The sequence below is a fragment of the Phascolarctos cinereus genome, unplaced genomic scaffold, assembly GCF_003287225.1.
Source record: "Phascolarctos cinereus isolate Bilbo 61053 unplaced genomic scaffold, phaCin_HiC Scaffold_8;HRSCAF=390, whole genome shotgun sequence".
NCBI lineage: Eukaryota > Metazoa > Chordata > Mammalia > Diprotodontia > Phascolarctidae > Phascolarctos > Phascolarctos cinereus.
In genome coordinates, this window is record NW_027556291.1 from 41969205 (window position 1) to 41984332 (window position 15128).

General features: G+C 43.5%; 1 protein-coding gene across 3 annotated transcripts in view; it reads left to right on the forward strand.

The window, feature by feature from the left end:
* The window catches only part of PABIR2 (PABIR family member 2), a 100518-nt gene extending 90561 nt beyond the window's left edge, over positions 1–9957 (forward strand). For 2 of the 3 annotated variants that reach the window (XM_020969777.2, XM_020969776.1), the window contains 2 exons: positions 7606–7737; positions 8908–9957. In XM_020969777.2, the coding sequence (XP_020825436.1) occupies positions 7606–7737; positions 8908–9016 (241 nt within the window). In that variant the 3' untranslated portion in view covers positions 9017–9957. Of the gene's footprint in view, positions 1–7605 lie in introns of all 3 variants that reach the window. The other variant, XM_078147868.1, reaches the window with a different exon arrangement.
* Positions 9958–15128: the final 5171 nt, after the last annotated feature.

Here is a 15128-nt window from a genome sequence, read left to right on the forward strand (position 1 = left end):
TTCAAGGAAACCTGAGGTGACTTGTATGAACAGATGCAGAGTGGACCAAGCAGAACCAACAATTATGCAAAAAAACCACAATCGTAATTACAAACAACTTGAAAAGCCATAAGAACTCTGATCAACTCAATGACCCACAATGACTCCAGAAAACTGGTGAGGAAACATGCTTTCTACTACATGAGAGAGGTGATAGACTTGGGGTACAGAAGAGACATATCCAAGTTGTTACATAAGTCTCACTACAGTTTAAAGTTATCAAAGCTTAAACCTTCACTATTAAAGCATACAAACATACTAAGACTTTTGGGACACTGTATTTTTTGGACATGGCAAATGTGGAAATGTTTTGCTTGACTACACCTATTTGCTACCAAGGTTTTGTTTTTTTCTTTGCTTTTTATTTTATTAAAAAATGGGTGGTGAGAGTAGAAGGGAGGAAAATAAATAGATTTTGTTAATTTAAAAAAAATTATTAAAGGAAGTGGAATGGCCCTCCTGTCTCATCCTCCATTTTCTTCCCATTTTAAGACCTGTCCTTGTGGGTAAGGAGAAAAATTCAGTTCTTGCTGAGTCCCTAGTAGAGTGGGAAGTCATACAGAGGATGTCCCCAGCTTTAAGCAGCTTCCCATCTCTTTGGAGAGACTGAGTGCTTCCCCAGGAATGTAGAGGCAGCTAGGTGGTACAGTGAATATGGTGCTGGGCCTGGAGTCAGGAAGACTTGAGTTCAAATTTGACCTCAGACATTTACTACTTGTGTGACCCTGGGCAAGTCACTTAATCCTATTTGCCTCTGCTTCCTCAGTTTCCTGCATAATGGCGAGAATAATAGCACCACCTTTCAGAGTTGTTGTGAGAATTAAACGAGATAATATCTGTAAAGCGCTTAGCACAATGCCTGGCACATAGTAGACACTATATAAATGCTCATTTCCCTCCTTTCTAATGTGCCAGAGTTCTCAAAGAGAATCACTTAGCTAAGCTACCTTAGTTTTGTAAGACTACACTTGTATGTCTTTTAGCCAGAATTTATATTTAGCAAATTGATAATTAGGCAAAGCCTTTACTGTTACTTCCCAGTTCTCACGGGTGTGATGTCAGGAAACTAACCCAAAGATCCGAAGGCTTCTTGGGAAATGTATATAATCAGAGGAAGGCAAACTAATCTTTTCCACAACCAACAGGATCTCTGTCAATCCAGCCACTGCTCCTTGCACAGTGGTTTAGACTCAGTGCCCAAGGATCTTCCCAATCTCCTTTATAATTAATATTCGAAACTGCCCTTCCAGTTCTTATAAGAAGGCAGCATGGATTAAGAGAAAGAGCTGTGGACTTAGGGCCAAAGACATGAGATGGATGCTTAAATCACCACTTCCTAGAACATGGGCCAATCACTTCCCCTCACCAACCCTCAGTTTCTTCCTCTGAAAAATGGGAATAAGACTACTTGCCCTGTGTAATTCACAAGGTCATTGTGAGGGTAACGTGAGATTGGTCACAGAAAGAACTTTCTAACCTTGATAAGCCGTTGCTCCTGCTGCTCTCCCCTCAGGGCTTTTAGCTGCCTCCGGTTTATGAAGCTGTGGCTCCCCCACAGAGGTAGAAGAAGTCAGGTTGTCACTCAGGATCCCAGGCATCAAAGCGAAGGCCCTAAGGAATCTCTCCTTGGTGATTTGTACTTCAGTTCTCCTTATGGGTTACTCCCTTTATCGGGGGCCCCTTTCAGGCCCCTTGGAGGAGTGGAAAGGGATCTGTGCTCATGCCATATAAATCTCCACATGATGGTTCTCATTATTTCTTTTTCTTCTCCCTGACACGAATGCAGACAATGAATGTTGGTTTGCCTGGTGATTTATGAGTTCCTTGGAAAGATGTTGCTCAGCTGAGATCTAAGAAACTTCAAGACAGGCCTAGTATTTATGACATGTTTCTCCCAACCACTGACCTCAAGTTTCATCAAAAGAAGCTTGGCGCAGCCAAAGCAAACAGTAGGGGGAGTTACACCCCATAAACTCTAGCAATGAGACTATCGCGCCAAATTCTGACTGAAGTTCAAATAGAAAGCAAGAGGGGGAAAAAAAAACTCATCATCTTCTCTGTGAACCTGCTTCAACTACTGTTTTCCAGGCCAATGTTCATTTAATGATGTAGCAACCATTACAAAATTTCAGTTACAAATTGGCAAAATGTCCCCTTTGTGTGGTAGAGTGTGGGACGTGCAGGATGCTCGTTCGACGTTCTTGGACGCTAGTTAAGCGACCTTATGGGTAGGTTCAAAGAGAAGTCATCCATCTTTAAGGTCTTCAGTCTTCTCCTACATTTGGTCATTCCCAATTTGACAGAAAAGAGACCTCAGAATGAACCAAAGAGCATAGGAGCCAGACAAGACCTTTGAGGTCATCTAGTCTACCTTCCTCACTTTACAGACAAGGGAACTGAAAGAGGCCCAGAGAGATCACATGATCTGCCCAGGGTTGCTCAGTTAGTGAGTGTTAACAGCATATAGGGATGTGGGGTGATCATATATCTACACAGGATAGGAGGAGGGAGCAACATAAAGGTACTATTACCTTGGAAGAACAAGTGCTTAGAATTCTGCCCCACAAAAGGTGGTAATTAGCTACAAAAAATGTAATGCAGGTCCCAGCAACAGGAGCTCACTAGGGATTTGAAAGTACCCCCCCCACACTGTTCTGCTAAGGTAGCATATGGAGTGGAGCAGTCTGTGTGCAAAGGAGATTGGGTAACCTTGTTGACTTAGCATACCAATATGGTGGCAGCAGTACTAAGTTTCCACTCTTATGTGCAAGTGTGACGGCTCCCTGGAAGTTGGGTCAGCTTAATCAGACACTAACGGGGTACCTGTGTTCCCTTGGCAGAATGACCTATAAGAGTTTTATTAGTTGTGTCTGTCTTGGATTATGGAAGAGGTGAGAGAAGATTCTTGGCTGAGGCCGTGTAATGACAGGTGAAAATGCCAGGGATGAAATGAGTTGCCTCCAGCCTTGGCTTACTGCCTAAGACACCCTTATAGAGCCATTCCCCTCCCTCCAGAACAGTAACTACTGTTCTAATTGAGGCCTCAGGCCTCTGACAGCTAATGGTGGGGCCTGGATTAGAATGCAGGCCTTCTAATTCCCAATCTAGCTATCTTTCCATCATGTCATGGTGCCTTCCACAAAGACAGAGGTCTAAGACTGGTCCTTGACAAACGTATAAAGTAAGGTTGGATGAGATGAACATTAAAGTGCCTTCTAACTAAATGAACCCAGGTGGTTTGTCTTGGGTGCCCTTGTATCCTCTTCATGTATCTGACTTCCATTGAATTCTCTGTCTCGACTTCCTACTGTCTGGGACTCCCAATGGCTTATCCCCTGAGCTTGAGGCAATGGCCCATGTTCTGGATTTTACCCTCCCCCTTACTACACCAAACCTCATGTACCTGTGCTTTGCTAAGTGACTGGAGTAATCCAATAAAGTAATTCACAACAAAGTATCAGTGGGTGGTAGTAGTATTCATGGCTTAGCCTAGCAAAGCTAATAAATGGCAGAGACAGGATTTGAATCCAAGTCTAGTGCTTTCCCTTCTTTTATTCCTATCCATCCCAATCCAAAAGTTCCTTCATGGTAAAGTCTGGATGCCCTGGCCAGGAACAGCTTTTCCCATGAGAGGCAGTAAAGTGTTGGAGTCAGGAAAAACATGGGTTCAAATACCAACTCTGACACTTAGTTGTGTCCTATGTGCTCCAGTGTGACCCTGACCAAGTGACTTAGCATCTCTGAGCCTCAGTTTCCTCATCTGTAAAATGAGGATGATATCTGCCACCTATAATAAATCCAGAATTATAAGGGTAAGGCCAAAGGACCCTGCTCCACCCATAGGTTTGATGTTAAAGTAAATCTCCTCCTAAGAATCAATGAACCTGGTCTGTAGCTCATTTCCAATTTCCATCTTCAACCTGTTAGTCTTGTCATTGGAATCATTGGCATCTCTCCCTGCTCCAGCTGACCATCAAACATCAGTCAGTCACCTAACATTTCTGAAGTTCCTTCTATGTGCCAGGCATTGTGCTAAGTACTTGGGGATACAAAGAAAGGCAAAAGACAGTCCCTGCTCTCGCTCTTTCTCTCTCTTTTTTTTTTTTTGGTGAGGCAATTGGGGTTAAGTGACTTGCCCAGGGTCACACAGCTAATAAGTGTCAAGTATCTGGTCTGAGACCAGATTTGAACTCAGATCCTCTTGACTCCAGGGCCGGTACTCTATCCACTGCACCACCTAGCTGCCCCTCCTAGTCCCTGCTCTTAAGGAGCTTAAAATTTAATAGGGGAAACTTAATTTCTCCCTTTCTGACCTTTGTAATCACCCTTCGACCAGCAAATAGAGGTCAGTTTCATGACCTCTCCTCTTTCTTGGCTTCTTGAAGCTCCCTAGCTAGCAATCATTGGCCCCCTTTCTGAGTACTTCCAACTCCTGATCTCTGCTGCCCTTTGCTAGGGATGGAACCATAGGCCTTTTACCACTTTGCTCATGTCCACTGCTTCCAAAGAATGGTGACAAGTACTGAAGTGAATATCAAATAAATGGAAGACATGGAAGCAGACATGTCTGTCTTTTAGGCTAAAAATTGCCAGTTACTTTGATACTGAGGATGGCCCGGATTTCCCACCATCCTGGTTGCCCCAGGAAGCAAACGTGTGCAAAGGAAGCAGTTAAGTAATAAGGTGGGCAGTAATAAAGACAGGAAGGGCTGTTGGCCTTCAAGGGAAGGTGAAAACAATGGAGGCAAAGGTGGTCAGGAAAATCTTCATGGAAGAGATGAGATGAGGATTGGGCCTCAAAGGATGAGCAGAATCTCAGAAGGTGGACAAGAGAACCATCTGAGCAACAGCATGAAATTACTGTCAAATAGAAGATCTGTTTAAACAGGAAGCTCAGAGAGGGTAAGGAGCTTACCCAGGGTTACACAGCAAGTGGCAGAGGTGGGAATTCAAAACCGGGTCCAACCCAGAGAAGGCGCCAATATACTTTGGTAGAGGGGATTTCTTCACCTGAGAGTTCACTAGACTAATGAAATCACCTGTCTAGTCTCTAGCCCCCATATTTTGTACATTCCTTAGGCATGCATCTTGTCTCTCCAGGTAAAGTGCAATCACACTGAGGTCAGGGATTGTTGTAGTTTTTGACTTGGTATCCTCAGCACACAGGAGATGCTTAAAAAATGCTTGTTGAAAAACTGATTGATCAGACCACATCTAGAGCAAATAGATATGGGCCACTGAACCATACACTGCAGGCTGCATCGTGACTTAGAAAACCACAAGTTAACATTATCTGTGTTGTATTGTATTTTAATTTATTTTGTTAAATATTTCCCAATTTCATTTTAATCTGCTTTCCCCACATGAGGGAACACTGCAGCCCTCAATGCAGCCACAGGCCCATGTGTTTGACACTTCTGATCTAGAACATTGTGTTGGGTTCCAGGTGTTACAGTGTAGGACGGACATTGATAAGATGGAGAATAGCCAGGAGGGCAACCAGGACGGTGAGAAATCTGGGCCATCTCAGTATCAAAGTAACTGGCAATATTTAGCCTAAAAGACAGAACAGTGGGTGGTGGTGGGATGTGAGAGTTATCTTCAAGTATTTGAAAGGCCCTCATATGGTGGAAGGATTAGAGCTGTAACATTTGGCCCAGAGGGCCAAACTAGGAGCAACTGGGGACATTTCAGAAAGGCACATTTCGGCTGGATCTCAGGAACAAATTGCAAAGCATGGAGCTGTCCCAAAGTGGAATGTGTGCCTTTGTAAGGTACTAAAGACTGTCCTCCTCACTTTGGGCTGTGAGTTGTACCAGATAGCTGCTGAGCTCCCTTCTAACCTGGACATTCTGTGATTCTGTGTGTCAATCAACAAAGAAGCATGCCCTATGGCCCCCTGGCCCTGGGAGGGTTTGCAGTCTAGGTGGGGAAACAGCATTCATCAAACATGACTTAAATGCGCGTAAAGAACAAAGTCCAAGCAGGCAAAGATCCATGGAGTGCCAACTGTGCCCATGAGTGTTGAGGGGACTCATGCAGCTAATGGAGCAATGTCTTGTTTAAAGGACGAAAAGGGCAATCAACACATGCTGAATTTGAACAAGTCAGAACTGAGCTAAACACATTTTTTTTGAAATCTTTTATGTCAGGTGCCTTCTTTTAACACTGAGATCCTGTGTTCTGCTGCTGGGGCCTGTGACTCAATGAGAAAATGTACCTGTCCTGCTCATGTCACCAATACCTGTTTGCCAAGGTCACCCTGTGCCCCCCAGGCACATCTCTTCCCATTAAGAACTTGCAAGAGTTCAGGAATACGCAATTCCAATAGAGCTAAAGAGGCTGGAATCTGATCTTGCAGCTTTAATGTCTGCCATAGCTGAGGCTAAGGAACATGGGGGCCTGGCCCAGGGGCCCTCATGTCCGGGTCGGAGTACTGCCATCTCTCCACCACATCCCCAAACCCATGCATTCCCTCACACAGTTCTCAATGCACAGCCTAAGTTCCAGTTTTTTTCCTCACTCTGACACTCACGACTTGAGTACTCTCCCCCATCCATGAATCACTGACAGACATATTGCATGAATCACTGAAATCATCTCGTCACTAACTGACTTCCAAATCATCCTCTCTGGGATTACTCCCCATACAACTGCTAAAATCAGCCTCCGCTTCCATTCACTAATATATTCCTTCATACTTATAACACATACTCTTCCAGCTTGACTTAGCTGTCTTTGACGCTTCCTTGGTGGCTGTCTGATGACCAGCATGAACCCCGAGGTTACATCCTGATGCTCCTAAATAGGCTGAGAGAATTGCAATCACCTACCATGACTGGCTTTCCCTTTGCTTTCCAACAAGTCATTTTAACTTCCTGGACCCTTGGTTCCCCATCTGTAACATGAAGAAGTTTGTTTATGAGATGTCTTCTAGGCCTAACTCTGTGATCCCATGTGTGACCTTACGTAAGTCACTTCTTACCCCTGGGACTCAGTTTCCTCCTCTGCAGTCTCTTCTAGCTCTAGTTCTAGAATGCTATCCTTCTATGATCTGCTCAACTTACCTTTGAAGGTATGTTGGGGAATCTGAGAGGTTTCTCCTAGTAGATGCATCCAGCAGGGCCAGGCAAAGGTTGTGACAAATGTAGCCTTTGCTAAAGAGCAAAATGAATGATACTGCATACAAAGTACTGTGTTAATCCCCGGCAACATAAATAGAAAAGTCAGTCCCTGCTCTCAAGAAGCTCACACTCTAATGGGGGAGGCAATGGCATAGGGAAGGTTTTGGCTACAAGTTAGATGGAAAGGTCCTGTGGTCCTTGGAGTACAGCAGCAAAGCAGATGGCAAGGCCTCTTCTTTGATGTCATTCCCATTGGTAAAATTTGTGTTAAGTGGTGTGAGAAGGTGCATGCTAAGAATATGGTTCTGCCCCAAGGGAGAGAATACCTAGGTCTAGCTCTAGGGTTCAAGCCACCTTTTTGGGGCAAGGATCTATTGTTTAATGAGTTGTTCTATTACCAAAGTGTTTGATGATGTGATGAAATTAGCCTTCCTATTCACAGCTTTGGATACAGATGGGCAATGAACAGGTACATGGTGAACATGAACAGGATGCCACAAATTGCAGAAGAAGAAGCACTCGAAAGCTTGGGCATAAAGGACTCCATCAGAGAAACATATGAGCTGAATAAAAGGTGGGTTAGCTACATAGTGAGAGTAAGGCCAGTTGTTGTGCTAGGTGTTGGCAATACAAAGATGAACTAGGCCCTGCAGTCCTGGAGTCTACATTCCCCTTGGATGAGGGCGGGAGGGTACAATTCTTAAAAAGAAAAAGCAAATACCAGGTCATTTGAGGAGAGAAAGAGCACTGCCAATTGAAGGCACGAGGGAAGTCTTCCCAGAGGAGCTGGCACCAGAGCTGAGCACAGGAAGTAGGTAAGAATTCTGAAAGGCAAAGATGGTGGCAGAGTGCCAGGTATGGGGAATGACTTGTGCAAAAGCATGGACCATGGAGATGGACGTCAAGTTTGGGTGATTCGGAGCAGTCCAGTTTGACAACTGAGGGAGAAACAAGGTACCATTGGACTGGAAAGGTGGACCAGAGCTAAATTGGGCCAGGCCTTGAATACCAAGCTAAGGAGTTTTTATTTTACCCTGGAGACAATAGGAAGACTTTGAAAATCTTTGAGCAGGGCAGTAGTGTGGTCAAACCTATTCTTTATGAAGATAATGTTGGCAGCTGGGTGGATTAGAGTTGGGAAAGACTAGAAGCTGGATGCCCAATTTGGGTGTTGTTACAATAATCTGGGAAAGAGGTAATAAGCTAGACCAGTAGCAATGTGAGCACACTTGATGTTGTAGAGGGAAAATTGACAGGACTTAGCAGGTAATTAAATATGGGGTGGAGAGGATAAGAGAGATAGAAGAGCCTAGAAGGATTCCATGGTTAGAAACTTGGGGAACTAGAAGGATGGTGGTGCTGTCTACACCAATAGGGAAGTGGGAAGGCAAGAACTCTAGGGGAGAGAATGAGGAGTTCTGTTTTGGGCATATTGAGTTTGACATGCCAAAGTTAGAGATGTTCAGTAAGCAGTTGGTGATGTGGGCCTCCAGTTCAGGAGATTGATTAGGGCTAGATAGAGAAATTTGAGAGTTACCTGCTTGGAAACGATCATGGGACTTATGGAGAGTCTAGAGTAAGATGAGGTACTGGGGGTCCAGGGGTGACTCATTCACTCAGCACAGGGGCCCATGCAGTAGGCTGGAGGAGGAAGGGACCAAGGACCATCTTCTCCTCCCCTTAGGTTCTTTGGCCCTGAGAAATGGGCTGGGCGTTTTGGTCTTCTTTCCTTTGTTCTTTTCAGTTCTAGGTGCATAGAGTGGAATCCCCAAGCCAGTAGCTCAAGCAACGAAGACCTTGAAGCCCAAGATTCTAAGCCAGGTGTTGCAACCAACCCACTGGAGAAGCCCTGAGTAACCAGGATCTTAGAAAGCCAGCTCTGGGGTTGGGGGTGGGGGTGGCTTTGGAACTTGGAACTTGGTGGGACTAATGCTATGTACAAACTGAGTTAAGCTGTGAACTTCATCCTCCCCCCCCCCCCCCGTTCCCTGAGACCCAAGTGATATAGGAAGGGTCTGTGCCCTTCAGATGTTTGGGGAAAAATGTTTACAAGTTTGTTGTTGTTATACCTTTAAAGTAAATATTCTTTTGTAAAAGTTTGAGAGAGAGAGAGAGAGAGAGAGAGAGAGAGAGAGAGAGAGAGAGAGAGAGAGAGAGAGAGAGAGAGTTCTGGGACAGAACCCAGTTTGAAGGCACACCCCTAGTTCCTTCCTGAGATCCTCATATGGTATGGGTTAAACTATTGTAGATTTAAAACTGGATGGAACCTTAAAGGTCATCTAGTCCCAATGCTCTCATTTTACAGATTTAGAAACTGAGGCCCAAACAAGTTAAGTGATTTGCTCAGGATCAGATGTGAACCTAAGTCATGTTGGGCCATAGTGATCACTGTTTCCATTATATTTCTACTCCACGACTTCCCATCCTCTCCCTATCCTGCTCACCCTTCTCTGGCCACGCCACCTTCCTAAAAAGCTACCCTCGGAATTACCCACATTATTCCAAATGAGATCTGACTGAGACACAGTGCAGCAGGTCTAGCTATCATCATTCTCTCTACTCTTGTATAACATGCAACTCTTATTACAACCTAGGATAGCATTAGCTTTTTTTGTGCCACTTTACACTATTGATTCATAGTGAGCCTGCAGTCCCTAAAGATCCCCAGATCAGATTTTGCAGGAACTGTTTCAGATCCTACCTTTCCCCATCCTGTATTTATGAATTGTTTTTTTTTTCATCTGTGTGTATAACTTTACATTTACCTCTATTAAATTTCGTCTGACTGGTTTCAGCCCCTTGTTGTAGTCTGTTGAGAGTTCTTTTTGGCTTCTAACCCTGTCATCCAACATGTTAGTTACCCATTTGCACTTCATGACATCTGCAGGTTTTCCTAACATTCCTTCTATGCCTTCTTCCAAATCACTGATAAAACATCGAACAGCAGGGGATCACAGACAAACCCCTGGGTCCACTAGAGACCTGCCTTGAATGTGACATTGGCATATTAATGATCATTCTTTTGATCTGGTAGTTAAACCAGTTCAAAATAGACCATATGCCAACTTTTCTATCCATTTAAGTCTTTATGAGAATTATGAAGATATGGATATAGACAGACAGACACACACACACACACACACACACACACACACACAATGCTACATACACTTTTACCATGCCTCCTAAACCAGAAACCACTCCCTAGAGCACTTAACCCTTTCCTATACAGAACTCCTACCCTGGGGCTCCCCTGTCTTAAAAGGTGGTTGCCTCAGTTACTCATTGTATTTGGCATGGCTCCAACCATGTTTTGCTTCACTCTGCAGCCATCTCCTTACCAATAAACATGCCTGGCACACTAGAACTCAAGTCTTGGAGGACTAGGTCCTTTCATACCTATAACTCTGGCAGTGGACATCTCTCTACCCTTGCCCAAGCCATCCTGCTCCATCCTGATTTGGGATTATGACAAGTCAACACCTAGGTCTGGCTCAAGCCACAGCTGACTTTTTTCCTTGACCATCATCTCAGTAGCCACTGTGCTGCCCTAACCAGAAACCAAGTCCTTCAAGCCTAGAACAATCACCCAGGGGCCCTGACCATACTGATTGGGAGGGTCCTTAGTCACCCATGACATATAAGCCTGGATCCCCCAACCATCATCTCACTATTCTTGCCACATCCTTACCAGGTGCTGGGAAACAGGGACCAGAAAACAAGCCCTGGAGGTTTTTGCCCTTTCATTAACTTTCAGTTAACTCTCCCACCTCCAGACTTGCTTTACTTCTCATCACCAACTATCATGCTACCAGGGGAGTGGAGCAGAACCCAAGTGCTAGAGGAATTTTACCCCTTTTATGCCTTGAATTCCTGCCCTGGGGCCCCACAGGCTGGGCAGACAGTTGCCTCAGTTGCACATTATAACAAAGCCTGGTTCTAGCCATGCTTCACTTTAACACCAGGCCAGAAACCACAACCTGGGAGACTTAAGTCTGTCTTGTCTAGAGCTCTGGTCCTGGGCCTCTGCTGTCCGGATGAGTGGTTGCCTTTTACTGCATTTAGACCTGGTTCCAACCAGACTTCCCATCTCTCTCCAGCTATTCCTCACCAGAGGCAATGCTAGGGTGTCAATGTACACTTCAATTCTGTCTCTGCTCCCCATTTTTTTTCTAATTCTGAAACATAATCAATTAAACTTTTTTATAGCTCCTGAAAAGGGTGTATCAATTTACTCTGCTATGGCTCTTGGCTATAGCTCCAGCACCATCCCAATAACTTTCTAAACCCAAATATCGCTCTCTAGACATCACTTCCTTCTATGTGTTTTCTCCCCCCATTAGAGCAGGGACTATCTTTGCTTTTATATTTGTATATCCAGAGCTTAGTCTACTGCTTAACTAGTAAGTATTTAATACATGCTTTCTTCATTCATTCATAAACATTAAGACTCTACTTCATGAAAATATCAGTTGTGAACAGGCAGGCTTTTGTAATGATTTTCTACAAAAGACTCCATCTTTATAATCACATAATTGATTGCAAAGTGAGGGTGGTAGCTCTCAAAAGGGTTGCCATGAATTGTATTGAACTTCAACTTGACAGTTGCATACTCGTGCTTGGGAATCCCCACACTTCCTGTAGTAAGCTGGGAATCCTTATGATGAAGACTACAGTACCATGAATAAAAACAGTTGGAAAACCAGAGCTATAGAGAATACAATCTATATTTGTTATCTGTTGATTATAAAAAGCCTTGAAGGCTAGGATCCAATAAAGAGTCCTTCATGCTAGTATAAGATCATTATAAGATTCCTCCATAGATAAAATCACAGAGATAACTTTTGACTTCAGATGTCAATCCAAGTATAAAATGGAGATAAAGGCTCATCAAAGGTGTTAAGAGTTACAAATGAAAAATGCATTCCCTATAGATAGATGCTAAGTTCTCCAAATGTTCCTCTTTTCAGATTATAATATGATGGAGTTTTTGGGAGGGGGCAGAGGCGGGGCAGGACGGAGCAGCATTTTCAATGATCCTAATACAAGCCCAACCTTTTGGTGCTGCTTATGTCTGTGAGTGACAGAACCCCAAATCACAAGTGATCAATTCAATAAAGTTGGACACAGATCTCTTAAGCACCCGATGTCAAGTAACCCAAAGGACAACAGACAAATATACGATAAGAATAGTCAAGGCTGCAGTATATTACGAATGAAGATGTGTACACAAGAAAGTGTACTGGAGATAGCAAGGAGGATAAATGTGACCAGAGAAAGAGGTCAACCCATTGATCATACAGCAGGAACAAAGGCTAAAAGTTGGACTGGCTACTGTGTCCAGGGAAAGCTGGATTTAAAAAATAAATTTCTTCTTAACTTAAACACTCCCAGAAAGTGTTTCCATACAGAACACAAAAAGAGGATTGTATATGAAATCATTTCATATTGCTTGCCTTTACTTTAATGTATATAATAAATTCTACTCATTACTTTCAAACCAGTCCTGCTGGTCAGTGTTTCCTTCAGAACTTCCTTCTCTTCTCTTCTTTGCATTTAAAAAAAAATGTTTCAATGGCCCTCTTTTCTTTTTGCATTATAATAGCTAATCCTACTTCGCTCTGGACCCTCCCCCTCTCCAACTAACCCAGAGAAAAAAGTGGAGGCTGAGAGAGGAACCACCTCTAATGAAATAGGCATAGCCAAGCAAAACAAATGCAGCCAGAGGCCAAGTCCCAAAATGTCTCTCCTTCTGCATCTTGTGCCCAGCACTCCCCAGCGAGGAGGTGAGCGACAGTGCTTCATCAGAGGGCCTCTGAAGGCCCAGGTGGTCACTGCAATTGCATTGCACGCATGGGCTGACTACACTGTACCCAGAGAAAGTTGGATTTAAAAAATAAATTTATTGGGGCAGCTAGGTGGCACTAGTGGATAGAGCACCGGCCCTGGAGTCAGGAGGACCTGAGTTCAAATCCGGCCTCAGACACACAACACTCACTAGCTGTGTTACCCTAGGGAAGGCACTTAACCCCATTGCCCAGCAAAAATAAATAAATAAATAAATTTATTCTGAACTTAAACACAGTTGTTTTGCTTAACAATGTTGTCCTTGTATAATTTGTTCTCCTGATTCTGCTCACTGTGTCAACTCATACTGCCAAGGATGCTCTAAAATCATGTCTTTCATAATTTCTTACATAGAATAATATTCAGTTACATTCATATCACATAATTTGTTCAGCTGTTCCTCAATTAGCTAAGAGGCAATCTAAGGCACCACTTAAGGCAGCTAGCTGGCGCTGCAGTGGATAGGGTGCTGGGCGTGGAGTCAGGAAGACTCATCTTCATGAGTTCAAATCTAGCCTCAGACACTTACTAGCTGTGTGACCCTGGGCTAGTCACTTGAGCCTGTTTGCCTCAGTTCCTTTTCTGTAAAAATGAGCTGACGAAGGAAATGGCAAACTGCTCCAATATCTTTGCCAAAAGGGATCACAAAGGGTCAGATATGACTAAACAACTTCCCTCCTTAGAGCATAAGCTCCTTGAGGGTATGGCCTGTCTTTCTTATTTAATGCTTAGCACACGGTAGGTGCTTGATAAATGTTTACTGTACTGTACTGCATTATATTGCTATGGAGGTGACAACATGACAACAACCATATACAAACAAGCTATATACAGGATAAATTGGGGCTAGTCTGAGAGAGAGGGGACTGAGAACAAGGAAGATTGGAAAAGGCCTCTTACAGAAAGCAGGACTTTAGCACATATTAACAAAGAGTACTGGTTTTGGAAACACAAGATCTGGGCTCAAATTCTGCTTCTAATACTTATTACCTAACTGACCTTGAGGATCTGTAAAGTTAGGAGGTTGCCTTTTAGCTCTAGATCTATGATCCAGAGTCTTTCAAAAATCTGAGTTGATCAATGATCAATTTCCACATCAGTTTCATTAGCTAGCTCCCTGCTTTGAAAGAATAGTTTCTGTTTATGTCTTCAGAATGTCATTCTTGAGAGCTTTCTTCCCATCCATCTTGGGCCAACTTTTCCTGCAGCATGTCAGTCCACTGGACCTATCCTTTAAGACCTTCTCTCTCAAAATATAGAGTGTCACTCTATACCTTACCCACTCCAAGGCTCCCATCATTTCTACTCAAGCAACAAGCATGATCTTCACTGTTGATCAGGATCTGGTCCAGAACACCAGTTACCTTTTGAAGGATGAGATGAATAATAAGGAAGGCCTGTTCCACTGTTGCCAGATGTTTGCTCCAGCATACATTCCATACAACCAAAGCCACATATCACCACAAGGTCATGGGTATTTCCCATAGTTTTCATCTAATTTCGTGTTCTGTCCAGGCAGTCTGGAGTAAATTGTCACAACAATGTCACATTTATCACCACTGAACCATATTCAAATACTTACTTTCCAGTATGTTTTCTCCTTTAGGTTCCTAGATGTCCTCACGCAAATATATATTTTTAATGTACAAAGTTATTATACCTCCATTCAATTCCTTTGTCTCCATTCATGATCTCTAGTTCAGGCCATTTATTACAGTCGCATCTCGACATCTGAGGGCACAGGCTTCGCTGTTGTCCCTCTCACTGGATAGGGTCTGCCATGAATTGCTGATCCTCTCTTCTGCTATTTTTCTTCATATGTTGTATCAGATGCCACATGTAGGGCATGTATATGGGTAGTTTTTCTCTCTCCTCCTTTTTCAGTTTAAATTTCATTTGCATTAGTCCATCTCAATGCCTAAAAGCATTTCCAACTGATTTCATCCACCTAAAACTTTCTGAGAAACTATTGTATTTAGCCATCTACACAACCTCCATCCCTCTCTTTTTACCAGCCCATACGCGATACCCAGGACATAGAGAATATTTCATTGGTTAATTATCCTTTCACTACCTACACCACAAAGATAGATGAAGAAAGTACTTTGTGAACCTTAA